This window comes from Zingiber officinale, chromosome 1B (assembly GCF_018446385.1).
Source record: "Zingiber officinale cultivar Zhangliang chromosome 1B, Zo_v1.1, whole genome shotgun sequence".
In the NCBI taxonomy this organism is placed as follows: domain Eukaryota; kingdom Viridiplantae; phylum Streptophyta; class Magnoliopsida; order Zingiberales; family Zingiberaceae; genus Zingiber; species Zingiber officinale.
In genome coordinates this window covers 118,833,836-118,849,811 of record NC_055986.1, presented here as the reverse complement: position 1 = coordinate 118,849,811, position 15,976 = coordinate 118,833,836, and the positions used below count along the sequence as shown (strand labels likewise).

General features: G+C 42.3%; 1 protein-coding gene across 1 annotated transcript; it reads left to right on the top strand.

The window, feature by feature from the left end:
- Window positions 1-6,379: 6,379 nt before the first annotated feature.
- LOC121975489 (probable N-acetyltransferase HLS1-like) lies at window positions 6,380-8,178 on the top strand. Its single transcript, XM_042527178.1, has 3 exons — window positions 6,380-6,766; window positions 6,883-7,058; window positions 7,133-8,178. Exons 1-3 carry the CDS (start codon window positions 6,557-6,559, stop codon window positions 7,995-7,997), a joined length of 1,251 nt encoding a protein of 416 aa, XP_042383112.1. The 5' UTR covers window positions 6,380-6,556; the 3' UTR covers window positions 7,998-8,178.
- The last annotated feature ends 7,798 nt before the right edge of the window (window positions 8,179-15,976 follow it).

Here is a 15,976-nt window from a genome sequence, read left to right as displayed (position 1 = left end):
TGAGAAATGGTTGGTTCTACACACCTTTTACAATGGAATCAACTATCACACGAAGGTATCCCTGGACTCTGCAGTAGGAGGAGCACTGATGAACAAGAGCCTTGATGAAGCTGAAGAGATCATAGAGAATGTGACACAGAATCACCATCAGTGGGCATCAGAAAGATCTAGTGGTTCTTTCTCAGGGAATCCAATAAAAGTGTCAGGGAAATTCGACGTAGATACAATCACTCTCATGTCTACAAAGCTAGACGATCTAACCAAGAAGTTTGAGGCTATGGGGAACAACAACACGACGAATGCGATAGTTTGTGTTTGTGAGACTTGTGGAAGTACGGATCATGCTCAAGATACTTGTCCCTTGGGGCTAATACAAGCACAGATAAACCAACTTGAGCAGTATGATGCGATAGTCAGCTACAACCATAGGCAAAACAATCCGTACTCAAACACATACAATCTAGGTTGGAGGAATCACCCAAACTTCTCATACCGGAACAATCAAGACCAAGGGCCAGCAAAACAAAGCTATCAACCTGGACAACAGAGCTACTCACCTGGGCAGCAGGGCTACTCATCTGGACAACAGACTTTTCAACAGAAACCTTCACAATTGTCTAAAATTGAAAAGATACTTGAAGAAGCTCTCTCAGAGCAAAAAGAGATGAAAAATGAGATCAAGCTGTTAGCTCAAAGAATGGAAAATTCTGAGAAACATCAAAAGATGCAAGACAGCCAGATAGCCCAGTCCATCTCAAGAGCACAGGGAACATTTCCAGGGAAGCCAGATATAAACCCAGTGGAACACTACAACCGCATCGAGCTAAGGAGCGGGTGAACTGTGGAAGACCCCTAAATCATTACTCAAAAGGGACCTGACTCAAAGGAAGAGCCCTCTCCCTTAATACCCAATCAGACCCAGACCAGGGACGGAGAGGAGGTTACTAAGAAAGTTGAAGGAACTCTTCAAGTTCCCCCACAGAGTTAGACGATTCCTTTCCCTCAGAAACTGATAACCTCCCAAAAGGATGAAGAGTTTAACCGATTCCTGAAGAAGATCAAGAAAATTTGCGTAGAAGTACCACTGATCAATACACTGCGCCAAATGTCGAAGTTCACAAAGTTCTTGAAGGGTATTTTATCTAACAGGAGGCAGAAGGGCGACTTCAAGACCGTAGCATTAACAGAGAATTGTAGCGCTCTACTTATGGCAAATACTCCACCAAAACTTCAGGATCCAGGAAGTTTCTCCATATCGTACAAAATTGATTCTGAACTCATACCGAGAGCTTTCTGCGACTTGGGAGTCAGCGTTAGTCTACTTCCGTACTCTTTATGTAAGAAACTGGGCCTCCAAAATATTAAACTGACTAGTATGGCACTGCAATTAGCTGACCATTCATATAGATACCCAATGGGAATAGTGGAAGACGTGCCAGTAGAAGTGGGTGGATGTATCGTTCCCACAGATTTCATTATCTTGGATATGGAGGAGGATCCCAAGATACCGATCATCCTTGGAAGATCATTCCTTGCCACAACTGGATCCATCATTGATGTGAAAAGTCACAAGTTATCCTTGGAGATCGGCAAAGAAAAGATTGAATTTGATTTATCTGACTCCTCCATTTGCGACCCCTCTTCTCAGGGAAACTCTAGCAAGATCAATTTACACAAAGTCGAGGAGTGCAGTTTTCATGAGAGTTCCCCTCCAGCGAGCAATAAGAAATACATTTGTCCTACACGAGTGAAACTAAAGGCGCAGACTGGAGCATTAACCCTAGGAGGAGAGCCATGTTTCCACGGGTTTAGTCCACATTAACTGAAACGGGGTCGAGCTAAAGACCTAAAATAAGCGCTTCTTGGGAGGCAACCTAAGGGGTTTTCATTCTAGTTCGTTGTTCTAGTTTTGGTGAGTTTAGTTGAGTATTTTTATTATTTCTTTACTTTTGGGTATTCATTTGTAGGATGTGCAGAGCCTCCATGAGCTGGTCGTGAGCGTTTCATGGGCGTGGAGGCATCAGAGGAATCGAAAGAGCGAAAGGTGAGTCACCGTGAGCCTAAAGGAGTCGGTCGTGTGATTCCACATGACCGTGCGAAGCCAACAGAAGGATGAAGGCCATGGGTCGTGCAACCTTGCACGGTCGTGTGGCCTATGCAGAGAGAAGAAGGACACAGGCCGTGCCAATCGGCACGGCCGTGTGAGACTGCTAGAGAAGGAGGAGACTTAGGTCGTGCCAATTGGCACGACCGTGAGACATGTCCAGAGAAGAGGGAGGAATGGGTTGTGCCAATTAGCACGGCCATGCGACCTTGGCCAAAGGGAGAAAAGAGGAGGCCGTGTCAATCGGCATGACCGTGCAGAGCCCCACCTAACCCGGTCGTGTCTATAAAACACGACCGTGCCCTTGCTCGTGTGCGCCGCCCACTTCTCCTAAAAACCCCTATTTCCATCTCATTCTCTCCCAAAAGCCTTCTCCTCCCTACTACACCTCATCAAACCCTAATTTTCCACCTCTAGAGCTCATTTTTGCTTAGATTTACATCTAGATCTAACACTCCTTCAAGCCACAAATCTAAAAAGAGAAAAGAAACTTCCCTATTTTTCCTCCATTCTCCTCCTCTTCCATCCTCATGACCCATCTCCACAAGAAATTCCTCAAAACCTTGCACCATGTCACAAATCTTGAAGAGACTTCGTCGAGGAAGCGGTGGATCTGGAGAAGGAGATGCACCGGGAGGCGACAAAGGCAAAGGGAAGGCGTCTTCTTCAAAAGGTAAAGGAAAAAAGGGTGGCACACGACGAAGGTAACAAAAACGAGTTCAATATTATTTTTAGAAATCATGAACAAAAAGCTAGATATGATATCCTTGTCGCTAGAAAAATTACATGCACTAAATATATGGATCCCATTACTATGGGCATGCTAGGAATTAGGGATGATGTACATTGAATGATTAGTTCTTTAGAATGGAATGATATTATGTACGCTCATGCACCGACTTACCCCCGCCTAGTTCTTGAATTTTTGAGCTCGATTGATGTTAAATTTTCTTCTGAGGATGACTACGTAGGGGTTATAACTTTTAGGATGATGAATAAAGAAGTTCGGTGGACTTTTAGTGATTTCAATAATTGTTTTAGTTTACCCATTGGTGATACCCGTGGATTTAATGATGAAATAAGATGGAATGAATTTTAGATGTCGATAACCGGATCAAAAGACCCTTATGAACCCTTTAGAGCCAAGGCATCCCACATGCAAAACCCAACCTTTAGATACCTTCACCGAGTGATGAGCAAAACGATCTTTGGTCGAGGATAGAGTGATGGGGTGGTTAGAAAGATAGAACTATATTCTCTTTGGGCGATGTTGAATAAAGTTGATTTTGATTCCAGATTTCATTTTTTGAAAACTTTGTTGAGGTCAGCTAAGGCATCTTCGGGGATGATAGTGTTTGGTGGGTTGATCACCCAAATAGCATTCAATCTGGGTTGTGAGCTTGATGGATTAGAGGTGATTCATGGTAATAACAAAATCGATATCGATTCTTGTCTTGCTATGAAGATGATTTGTCGAGATGAGAATGGATTTGCTTTCCCTAAGACCAATGGCTTTCCATTACCCCTTCCTTGCCCCGAGCGCACTTTGGTTCGCGACCCCGCGAACTGGGTTTGACAAATTGTGTTTGACAGAATTCCAACTTCTTGTGTTTGACAAATTGTTGCTATCTGCTTGTTCTTAATCAGGAGCCTACTGAGTTTGACCAACTATAATATTTTAATTTGTAATAACAAGAATAAGAAGAAAAAGTCATCTGCTTGCGATAATAAGAACAATTTCTATTTGATTGGAAAAAAATAAAAAATTTGGGAAAATATAAGTACCAAAGAAGAAGAAGTAGAAATCATGTACTTGTAATAAAGAGAACAATTTCGAAGAATCGAATTGAAAATCAAAAGCAGCAATTTTGGGTCAAATCCAAGGCATTATTACAATTTCGAAGAATCGAATTGAAAATCAAAAGCAAAAATTTTGGTAAAATCCAAGTACCTGAAGGAGGAGGAAGTGTGCGGAATGAAGATGAATATGCTTGTTCAACCATTAAAGAAGTAATTACAATCAATAAAAATCCTAATCGATTGTCTAATCACATAAACAATAAAACCCTAATTAACTAGGTGAAGAATCGAGATTTGGTTATGGTTGCCCTAATTGATTAAAGTGATTACTAACTAAAAGAGTAGTTGTTGAGATTGCCGACGCCGCAGGCCCTGACAATGTGAGCGGTTCTCTCGATGGTGAGATTAAAGGTACTGGAGACGTTGGGGTCGATGAGGATGACGGTAGAGGAAAATCATCTCAAGGGTGAGAATCGAGAAAGCTAGTGCTTTGGAGTTCGGAGACTGCTTCGGCGGTGAGAAACAAGGGTGAGGAAAAGATGATTTTAGAAAAAAAAAACAAACATATATATGTATACTGGTTACCGGCTCTGTTGAATGATAAATATCTTTTGAGAAATAAAAGCTAATTATACTGTTAAGTAGCCATTAATTAACAGCAAGCTACTGCATTTGCCTGGCCTGATAGCCATGACCTCACCACCACTTCATGCTCGATCGTTCTCCCTTATCCAAATTATGCCCTGCTGCACCTTGTCTGCTAGTACAAATTGGTGGTGAGTTTATTTCTCAAATCAATGGATCTTGTTGGCTTCTTCTCCTACTTTTTCTATTTCGTTTTCCTTGTACTTTTTTTTCCCCTGATTGCGATTATGGCCAAAGATATATGTTATATGTAGGGAAAGGGCCCTGCCCTGATCTCTGATACAAACAGGGAGGGATCTCTGACTCTTAGCACAGCCTAAACAGCAGCAACTCTACGCTTAGCCCTACTGACCTCTGGTCTCCAATTAAACCTACCTACAGATTCCAAGGCTCTTTTATACTTTAGTTTATTTTGTTTATTAGTATTAAAGAATGTAGCAAGGTCTTATGGAACAAGTGGACAAATTAACCTGATAAGCCGTGACAAAAACAAGAATGACTGATCCCTTTTGTTGGGCAATCATGGTGAGGAGGAAGACAAGCATCAACAACTGAGCGTGCAGGTGTAAGAAGAGAAGAAGATAAGGATAAAAGATGTGATATAGTGAAGTGGGTTTGGTTTGACAGAGGAGCTAGGGAGATCTCTGGAATGTGATGGAGGCACACCACCGATATCCATCCACAAAGCGCCAAATGGTGGGAGGACTGCCAGAGCATCATCTCCTCTCTTCACAAGTGTCCTGCAATAATTTCATATTTTCTTTGCAATCATCATTTGGTTACTCGATCCGAGTCATAAGGTGACCTGCAGGGAATGGTGATTTCTAATGCATATCTATATATCCGAGAAATCATGCTTGAATAGACGGAGAGAATCAATGAACCCAAGGATTTGTAGAGGCTTAAAGTGATCATCCCCGTCAAGGTCCAATTAAGCCACTAGTCCATTTAAGAATTTTCTTTTCTTAATCGCCATGAAAACCATGGTCGGGTAGAAAGTTGATCGTTATTATGTCATTGTTTCGAAAATTATTAGGCTTTAATGGCCGTCATTATCCACGTACTATTGCACTTATTGAGTCGCTCAGTCATGTCGTCCATGATTAATTAGGAGTATTGCAAAATTCTAGTGATTACCGTGCATAATTTTTTAATCATTATTTAAAATTGGCACAAATTCTGTGTTAATATATCCTGTAGTTGAAATTACATATATTAATCACTCGGCCTTCACACGCTCCGCTGCCCTCGTCCGGCCAACCTCCACCCATGCTCGCCTTTCCATTGGCGTATTTAAGTGGGAGCCACCTCCCAAGGGGGTCCACCCTGAGGCAACTCCCTCTCTCACTCGATGGCATCTCCGGATCCGTCGTTGGGCGGGCCACCGCTGTCACCGCCCGAGTCCACTCGCCTAACCATTTACTGCAGCGAGTGCTACGTGAGATGAGACTCCACCCTCCCTTCTCCATAATGACGATGGCGATGCTGGTGATGGCGCCGTTGGCCGCCGCCCTTGGCCGGAGACGTGGCGCCGGTCGTGTGGCCATCATCCCATCGCCCCTCTACGCGTGGCGCCGTCTTAATGACTTTATGCCACCGCCGCTATCATTATTATCATCCACGTCATCATAGTAACAACGCTCGGATGCATCTTCACTCTTCGCATGTTGTCGTCTTTGTTCTTTCTGTTATCTGAGATTGTAAGTCGTCGTTATTGGATTAAAAGGACCGGAAAGTATGGGAGTGGGTGGGGCTACGGCTAGAGGGAGGGAGTTCACCAGGTGCGAGCGCAGCCATAGCCGCCACTTCCTTTCTCAAGCTCAAACGCTTCCGCCCCAACGTTACTTTTCCACCTGCACGTTACTTTTCCACCTCTATATATATATAGTTTTGTCCTTTTCTAAGACTGATCACCTATAAAAACTGCGTTGAAGATGTGCTAATTAGAACAACCACTGCCCACTTTCTCTCTCCTTTACGTGAATCGGAGAGGTGAACAGATCATATATGGATATGATGGTGGCGGCGGCGCCGGAGGAGGTACCTCAGGCAGTACTGGTGATCAGGGAGTACGACACCGAACGCGACCGCGAAGCTGCGGAGGCGGTGGAGCTGTCGTGCGACGTTGGGGCCAGAGCCGGCACCATGTCGCTCTTCACGGATCTCCTCGGCGATCCTCTCTGCCGTGTCCGTCACTCTCCTCTCTTCCTCATGCTCGTCCGTACCTGCCGTCTTCCCCTTTTTTACTTCATTTTATTTTTGTAATTTAATATTTTTTTTCTTGCTACATTATCGATTATCTCAATTAGTAAATTTGATTTTGGGGAAATCAGGTAGCGGAGCTGATCCGTGGCCCGCAGAGGGAGATCGTTGGGCTCGTCCGGGGCTGCATCAAAACCGTGGCCTGCGGCGCCGCCAAGAAGCATCCTTCCTGCGCGAAGCACCGCGCTGCCTCCATCTACGCCAAGGTCGCCTACCTTCTCGGCCTACGTGTCTCCCCTGCCCACCGGTAACCGCTATCACCGCTCACACAATACTCAAATTATGCGCCGTTAGCGACTTAATTAACTTAATTTCAATTAGGCGGCGGGGTATCGCGCTTAAGCTGGTCCTCCGAATGGAGGAGTGGTTTAAGGAGAAGGGGGCGGATTACGCTTACATGGCGACGGAGAAGGACAACGAAGCGTCGCTTCGACTCTTCACCGGACGGTGCGGCTACTCCGAGTTCCGAACTCCTTCCATTCTCGTGCATCCCGTATTCGCGCACTGCCTCCCACTCTCGTCGCGCGTCTCCGTGCTTCGTCTCTCCCTTGCCGACGCCGAGGAGCTCTACCGACGCTGGTTAGGCGCCACCGAGTTCTTCCCCCGTGACATCGACGTCGTGCTCGCCAACCCTCTGTCGCTGGGCACGTTCCTCGCTGTCCCCTCGGCCTGCACCGCCGCGGAGCGATGGCCTGGGGCGGCGGCTTTCCTGGCGGACCCGCCTACGTCGTGGGCTGTGGGGAGCGTGTGGAACTCGAAGGAGGTGTTCCGGATGGAGGTGCGGGGTGCGGGACTGTGGCAGCGGGGGTTGGCGCGGGTGAGCCGGGCGGTTGACTGGGCGCTGCAGTGGCTACGGATACCGTCCGTGCCGGACTTATTCCGGCCGTTCGGGATGTACCTCTTGTACGGGATCGGTGGGGAGGGGCCAGCGGCGGCGGAGCATGTACAGGCGCTTTGCCGGCACGCGCACAACATGGCCAGGCGGGACGCTGACTGCCGGGTGGTTGCGGCGGAGGTTGCGGAGTGCGACCCGCTCCGCCGGGGGATCCCTTACTGGGGCAGGCTATCGTGCGCCGACGTATGGTGCGTGAAGCGGCTCGCCGAAGAGTACGGCGATGGGGCGCTCGGCGACTGGACGAAAGCGCCGCGACCGCCGTCCATCTTCGTAGATCCAAGGGAGTTCTGAATCTGACGGTCTCAGTTCGCCACTTTTTTCACGGTCACTAATCGTGCAATGTGGGGTTTAATTATGACGTCACGGTTTCTTTTGCTTTTAGTTAACGTAATTTTTCTTTATGTCGTTGTAGCTTATATGGGTGGCACGTCGCTATCGGTTTTGTAAATGGAGTCGGATCTTTTTTATGACACTTGTTAACGGAGTCAGGTATCCGCTTTGCAATGAGCTCCCAAGAACCAATTAACACGTGTTACATGAAAAATTAATTACATTGCTAGATCTTTAACTTAATAAACTATGCTTAATCATAACATGGATTCCAACTGACATCCAGGGTCTCATGATTAGGCCTTCCAGAGGGTATCTGATATTCGAAACTCTTTAACTATATATTATAGAAGATTTTCTCTTTAATGAACAATGGATCTGAAAATATTAGTTGTTGGGATAGATTTTTATATATATTTTTTCAATTTAATCAGGTAATCGATAGAAAATTTTTATGGAGTCAAATTGATCACTCCAGCATTATTCGACCCAAAGATTTAGATACCTGGTAACAACTAAAGAAATAAAAAAATTTGAATTCCAACATATATATGTCCTCGCGAGGTGCCCAATTGACTAGAAGATGTTAGATATGACACAATGAGGTCGACAGGTAGAGCTGTCAATTTGGGTTGAGCTTGTCGGATTGGCCCGCTCCGTCAAACAATTTAACCGGATTGAGTTGAAATTTTATTAACCTAAATCTGTCGTGGACCAACCCACCTAGACTCGTAACTTGCGCGGGTCAACCTGAGACGGGCTTGGGTTGGCTCGCGAGTTGAGAGATACATGTAAACTAAGTTTTATATCAATTTATTACCTTTCGTTGTTATAATTTTAAAATAAAAATAGTACTTTTATCAAACATGTATACGCGTTTGTATCCATTTATATTTAAAATATCTGTTTCTGAATATATTTGATTTGATTTAATTGATGAAATCTTTCCGAAGTAAAACATTGGAGACATGAAACATTTTTAATTTTTTTATGGGCTCATGGGTTAGCCGCTTAACCCATAAACTAGCTTTGAATTGGGTTGGATTGGGGATATTTCAATCTGCCAAGATGACCGACCGATCCACCCCACCAAATGACTGGCTCGCCATGCACCAAGCCATCCCACCACGGGTTAGTCCGTCTGAAAGCTCTATAAGACAATGACAGCCCTAGACTTTGAAAAATAATAAAATCCATACTACAAAAATAATTTCAAAATACCTGAGATTTATAATTGATGGTAATTGAGTCTAATAGACTTATTAAGTCAGCCGGGCAATATTCTTCTTAAACCTCGGGGCAATATTCTTATCGAACCAACTGATCAATATTATCAATGTTCCGCATATTCTTCTTAAGCCTCTAGGCAATATTCTTATCAAATCAGTTGAGCAATATATCCTCAATGTTTTGTATATTCTTCTTAAGCATCCGGGCAATATTCTTATCGAACCAGTCGAGTAATATCCTCAGTGTTCTATATATTCTTCTTAAGCCTCCGTGCAATATTCTTATTGAACCAGCCGAGCAATATCCTTAGTGTTCTGCAGATTCTCATTAAACCTCCATGCAATATTCTTTATGAACCATCCGGGCAATACCCTTTATGAATTGATCGGGCAATCTCCTTTATAAATCCCCATAGCAATATCCTTCAAGACTCACCGAGCAATGTCATTCGGTCAGTCCGATAAGAACAAGGCAATACTGTTAAGCGAAGGTTGCCTTGTAATTCAATTATCACCACGTAGTGGTCATCGAGGAAAATGACGCCAGAAGTAGTTCCCTCAATCCCTTCCTTAGAGTACGTGGTGGTCAACAAATGAGGGGAAGATGTGGAGCGTTAGAAGGGGTCTCTTCAAAACTTCTTCATCTTGCGTGGCAGTCACGGATAGGTCGCTTGATAACAAACCATCGGAACTACATCTCCATAATGAAAATAATAGAAAATAATCTCTAATTGATTTCAATCAATTGGATTTATTATATTTGACATCATAATCAAGATCGACATGAATCAAATAATAAAATTAATATTTCCAAATCTATTATATTATTATGTTTATAATTATTATGATTGCATGTCATATTTAATCTTTGTATTATTTTTTAACAACTTGTAAAAAATAAGCCTATTGACTTATAATATAATCAAATATTTCTTTTCTTTTCTTTTCTCTATCTATTAGTTTCTACTGTTGGATCGTGTAATTCGATACAGAGGGGGGTGAATATCAATCAAAAAGAATTATCGTAGAGTAAGTAGCGAAAAAGTATACAACGAAAAAGTACAATGCTAACACGAACATTTTTACTTGGTTCTGAGCTTTGGTCAACTCCTACTCCAAGGTCTGCACTCATCGAGTACTTTCGTTAGGTAATTGATGTGCGTAGATTGTATACTCTTGTTTAGCATGTTTTGACGCACATTCACATACTTTGCACATGTTTTATCTCTGCATTTTCATACTTCCAGCTTTACTTTTAGCATATTTATCCTTTTTGTTCGGAGATCTGCTTTTGTGCATTTTTTATACACAGGAGTCAATTTTGGAGAAGAAATGATGTCCGAGGCAAGCAAACCAAAGGAGGAAGGTGTTAGGATCGGTTGAGCTAGAGGGGGGTGTTAGAGTGTATACTAAAAGCCTAGCTTTTGGTATAAACATTTATCTAGAAATAAGAATCACATTGGTCAAATGTCTACATTTATGATAGATGTAGTTGCTCAATTAATTTATATTGTAGATAACATGGTGTGTGGTGTCACACACAGAAGATTATGTTATCGGTTCCTTATAAATTATAAACAGTAGCTCACGACCAAGATGGAAAGGAACAAATCATTGGAAGGTCGTAGTGTAATTAGGTATTAGTTTATCTTAACTATATAATTACACTAGTACACTTAGAGTGTATTGAGTAGGACCATTTGAGGTCGTTCCTTTTATACTGACTTTATGAAGGAACAAAGACCTCAGTTATTATGGAAGTGTGTGCTCTTAATCCTAATATAATAACAAGCACATATATTTGATATTTATTTCTTTAATTTATCAATGGGTGAGATTTAGTTCGATAAATCAATAAGCCCGATAAGTTGGGAAATGATATCACTTATAGTATGTGTTGTTGATTATAGAAGGAAACTGTGTCCTAGTGATCTAGGTTGAGAATGTCCCCAAGAGGAGCTCATAAGGATTGTCATGTTAAACCCTGCAGGTGGACTTAGTCCGACATGATGATGAAGTTGAGTGGTACTACTCTTGGAGCTAGATATTAATTAAGTGAGTTGTCAGTAACTTACTTAATTAGTGGACATTTGTTATCTTAAACACAGGGAGACTAACACACTCATAATAAGAAGGAGCCCAAAATGTAATTTGGGATTGGTGCGGTAGTTCAATAATAGTTCTTTAGTGGAATGAATTATTATTGATAAAATTAAGTTGTGTGTTCGGGGCGAGCACGGGATGCTTAATTTTATCGGGAGACCAAAACCAATTCCTCCTCTTGGTCCCTATCGTAGCCTCTAGTATATAGAGATTTATACCCACCTTCTTACCCATCCAATGGGGTCGGCCAAGCTAGGGCCGGCCAAGACCAAGTGGATGAGCCATGTAGGTGGCCGGCCAAAGCTTGGGTCCCAAGCTTAGGTGGCCGGTCACTAGAATATTAAAAAAGATTTTTATTAAAATTATTTCTTATGTGGATATCATGATTTTAAAAGAGAGTTTAAAAATTAAAAATTTCCTTTTATAGTTTTCTACAAAAGATTAAGAGAAGAGATCAATCTCTTTCCTTATTTGTAGTTTAAAAGGATGGTTTTAATTTTTGGTAAAAACTTTCCTTATTAAAAAGAGAGTTTAAAATTTGAAATCTTTCCTTATTTGTTGATTAAAGGAGGATTTTAAAGAAAACTTTCCTTTTTAACCATGTTCATGATTTAAAAGAAAAGTTTAAAAATTAATAATTCTCTTTTATTAGTTTCTACAAAAGATTGAGAAAAGATTTGATATCTTTCCTTATTTGTAGATTAAAAGAGATTTTAATTTTTAGAGATAACTTTCTTTTTATCCACATGTTTAAAAGAAAGATTTTAATTTATTAAATTTCCTTTTTATAAACCAATCATGAAGGAATTAAATTATTGGAGAAATTTTATAAATTTCTGGAGACAAATTAGGAAGTTTTAATTAATTAAAACTCTCCTTGTTTGTAGCTTTTATGTTGCCGGCCAAATAAAATTGAGAAAGAAAATTATTTTAATTAAATAATTTTTTATTTTTCAATGGAAAAAGAATTAAGGAAATTTTTATTAAATTTTCCTTATTTGCCAGGATCAAGGATTATAAAAGAGGGGGTAGAGGAGGCTTCAAGGCGAACGACTCTATTCTATTTTTCTCCCTCTTTTCCTTGGTGGTGTGGCCGGCCCTATTTCTCTCCTCTCCTCTTGTTGGCCGAAACTCATCTCTTGGTGGAGCTTTTGTTTGTGGCCGGATCAAGGAAGGAGAAGAAGGAGAGAAAGCAAGCCTCGTCTCTAGCATCCCTTGGAGCATTGGTGGTGGCCGAAATTCTTCATCCTTGGAGGAGTTTATTGTGGCCGAAATCTAGAAGAAAGAAGGAAGGTGGAAAGGTGGTTCTCATCTCAGAAGATCGTTTCCCACACAACGTCCGAGGTTAGAAGAGAAATACGGTAGAAGATCAAGAGGTTTTTCTAAAAGGTATAAATAGTATTTTTTTTCTTTCCGCATCATACTAGTTATTTTTAGAAATAATACTAAATACAAGAGGCATACGATTCTAGAGTTTCGAATTTGTTTTCGATATAGTGTTCTTTTGTTTTTCTTTTCCTTGTGATTTGATTGTTCTTTTCGGTTAACCTAAAGTTATTTTAGGAAATTAAATATTAGCTTTCCATAAAAGGTTTTGTCTAGTCGGTGGTGGTTGCTCCCATATCCAAAAAGGTCATGTGCCTCGCCACGTCAGTACTGGGAACCAATTATGGAAATTAATATTTAATGGAATTAATAACTTAAGGTGACTTGGGTCGAACGTGTTAAGTTCCGCAGTAGATCCAAGTCAAAACCTAAAAGAACAAATAGATTAAGTTTTGGATCAAACGCGTTAAGTTCCGCAGGCGATCCAAAATTTAATTTAAAAGAACACATGGTAGCTAGGATAAGGTTCAGACTTTTGTACAAAATTTTTGTACAGTGGAACCTCTAGGTTTTCCGAGTAGCAACCAACAAGGGGGTGAATGGCTCACTTCATTTTCTTGATCTTTGATTTTGCACAGCGGAAACTTGAAGCCAATGCTAACTCCGGTATTTACTTGGTATCCACCTCCTCACGGAGGTGACTAGTCCAAGGATCCACGCCACTCACCACACTTCCACTATTCAAAAACCCTCCTTCTCGGAATCACACCGAAAGTGGAGAAACCTTACAACACTTACAATACTTCCTCTCCAAAAGGAAATAGCTCACACTCACTACAATGAAGAAGAGAAGAGATTTACAAACTTGAAATAGCTTCTTTCTTGTGGCGTGAGATTTGAAAGCTTGGAGAGATTGAGAGCTTTAACTTCCAACGCTTGAGAGATCTTGAGCACTTCAAGGATTCTTAACACCAGAGCAATAGAACAGTAATTTTTGTTAATCGATGCTTATTCCTTTTTCTTCCAGCGTTTTAAACATCAAGAAAACTAGCCGTTTCTCACGCTACCGTCGCCGTTAATCGATTGAGATTATATCCCAATTGATTCACAAGTATCCGTTGGAAGCCATCGCGTCAAGATCAACGGTGTAGATTCTTTTATTTGACTTGGATCGATTGGGGTAGAGTTTGAATCGATTCAGCCGCTTGCTCATGAAATCGCAGCTTTATGAATCGATCGGCCGATCGATTCAATACCTTGAATCGATCGGTTGATCGATTCAGGATGATTCTGTGCTTCGCGTAGAATGTTTACGGATCGATCGGCCGATCGATTCAATACCTTGAATCGATCAGTTGATCGATTCAGGATGATTCTGTGCTTCGCACAGAATGTTCACGGATCGATCGACCGATCGATTCAATACCTTGAATCGATCGGCTGATCGATTCAGAAGGGTTCTGTGCTTCGCGCAGATCGTTTCCGATCGATCGGCCGATCGATTGACTTACCTTCAATCGATCGGCTGATCGATTCAAAGGCATTCTGCCTCACGGCCATGTCTGAATCGATTCACCAATCGATCTCTGATAGTGAGCCTAACACACATATAATCTTGTGACCTGCAGGAGCTTCTTTTGCAAGAATCCGGTCCCCGACCTTCTCGGACTTCTCTTGCATCTGGTCTTCTGACCTGCAAGAAACCTTTTTACCAAGAATCCAGTCCTCGGCCTTCTTGGACTTCTCTTGCATCTGGTCTTCCGACCTGCAAGAAACTCCTCCTGCAAACTCACACTGCATGTTAGTTCCAACGTATTAACCTAAACTTAAATAATTGTCAACATATTGAAACTTCCAGGGCATGATTGCACCAACAATCTCCCCCTTTTTGATGTTTGACAATCTATTTAAGTTTAGGCTAACTTCCAATATACATAACAGTACAATTGATAAATAATGATTGCAACAATACTGAAAACATTAGCAGTAAGTATGAGCATAAACAGTAAGCTTGAGTTTCAATTTAAATTTTATTTAACATGAACTTCAACATATATCTCCCCTGTTGTCAAATATCAAAAAAACAGAACTCCCCCTCAAAATGTGTTCTAAGCAAACAAAATAACCAAAGGAGGACTCCCCCTAAACCACACAAATATTAACAAAATGTAATCACGTGAATTGTAGAAACAAAATAAATGATAGATATAAAACTCGATAATTTGTACAATAGAGTTTACATAACAAAAAGACTCCATAAGTCGATGACCAAAAGAGAGTTCACATAAGGACTCCATAACAAACATCCATAAGTCGTACAATAACAAATCACAAAGTGACATAAAACTCAATAAGATCATCGCCCGAAGGAGGGGGATCAGCAGCAGCAGGAGGAGGAGGAGCCGAAGTAGTAGCTGGAGCAGGAACTACCTCAGTGTCAGCACCAGCAGCATCCTCAGCCTGGGGAACGGGAGCTGTGGTGGGAGCAGACTGAGACGGAGTACCCGTCACCCAGGAGCCCACTAAATCCACTAATGTATCCATAGTCGTCTGCATTGAAGTCTATCGATGGACCATGGTCTCCATCATGGAACGCAAGTCGGCTACCTCCATGGTCAGCTCCTCCAATCGAGTGTCGCCAGTCTCCTTGAACGTCGGAGAAGCTGGCTCAGGAATATCCTCCTCAACATCATCTACCGCAGGAACCAATGCCTGTGCATCCCCCCCGCGGCGAGCCCTGGGCCCCTCACCAAAAGCACGTCCATCGCGCCATCGAACTCCCGCTGGACCACCAACTAAGCCCGTCTTCGTGAAGGAGCGGGAGGAAATCAGAGAATAAGCGACCATCATGTGCTCCAGCCGTCCCCGGGAGACATCTATCTTCTGGGACTCCAGCCAATCTGTGATAAGATGCCCGAAAAGCATATGGATCGTCTGCTGCACGGGCTGGGTAAAATGAATGATGTAATGAAAGTTATTCAGAGCGATGTTGATGTCAAGAGAATGACGAATGGCATAGAGGGCAAATATGTAAGGAGGTCGCAGAGCGGCTAAAGCACGAGAGACAATAGGGAAAAGGCAGTTGATGATCACTTTAAACAAGGCATTGTTTTCAGCCGACAACTCAAGCGAAGAGAATTTAGTGATTTGAGCATTTGGCCCATCCGGACGAGGACGACCAAAGAGGAACTGATGCATGGATGCAATGCTAATATGCTCAAAAGGTGGAGGCAGCTCATCGGGAAGATTTGGATAAAAGACAAAATCATTGTTTGAAGGTAG

Bases quoted from the DNA above. Each gene is read 5' to 3' on its own strand.
- LOC121975489 (XM_042527178.1), top strand. From the start codon at position 6,557: ATGGATATGATGGTGGCGGCGGCGCCGGAGGAGGTACCTCAGGCAGTA. The intron at 6,767-6,882 runs GTCCGTACCTGC...TGGGGAAATCAG, and splicing joins CTCCTCTCTTCCTCATGCTC to GTAGCGGAGCTGATCCGTGG. The intron at 7,059-7,132 runs GTAACCGCTATC...AATTTCAATTAG, and splicing joins CGTGTCTCCCCTGCCCACCG to GCGGCGGGGTATCGCGCTTA.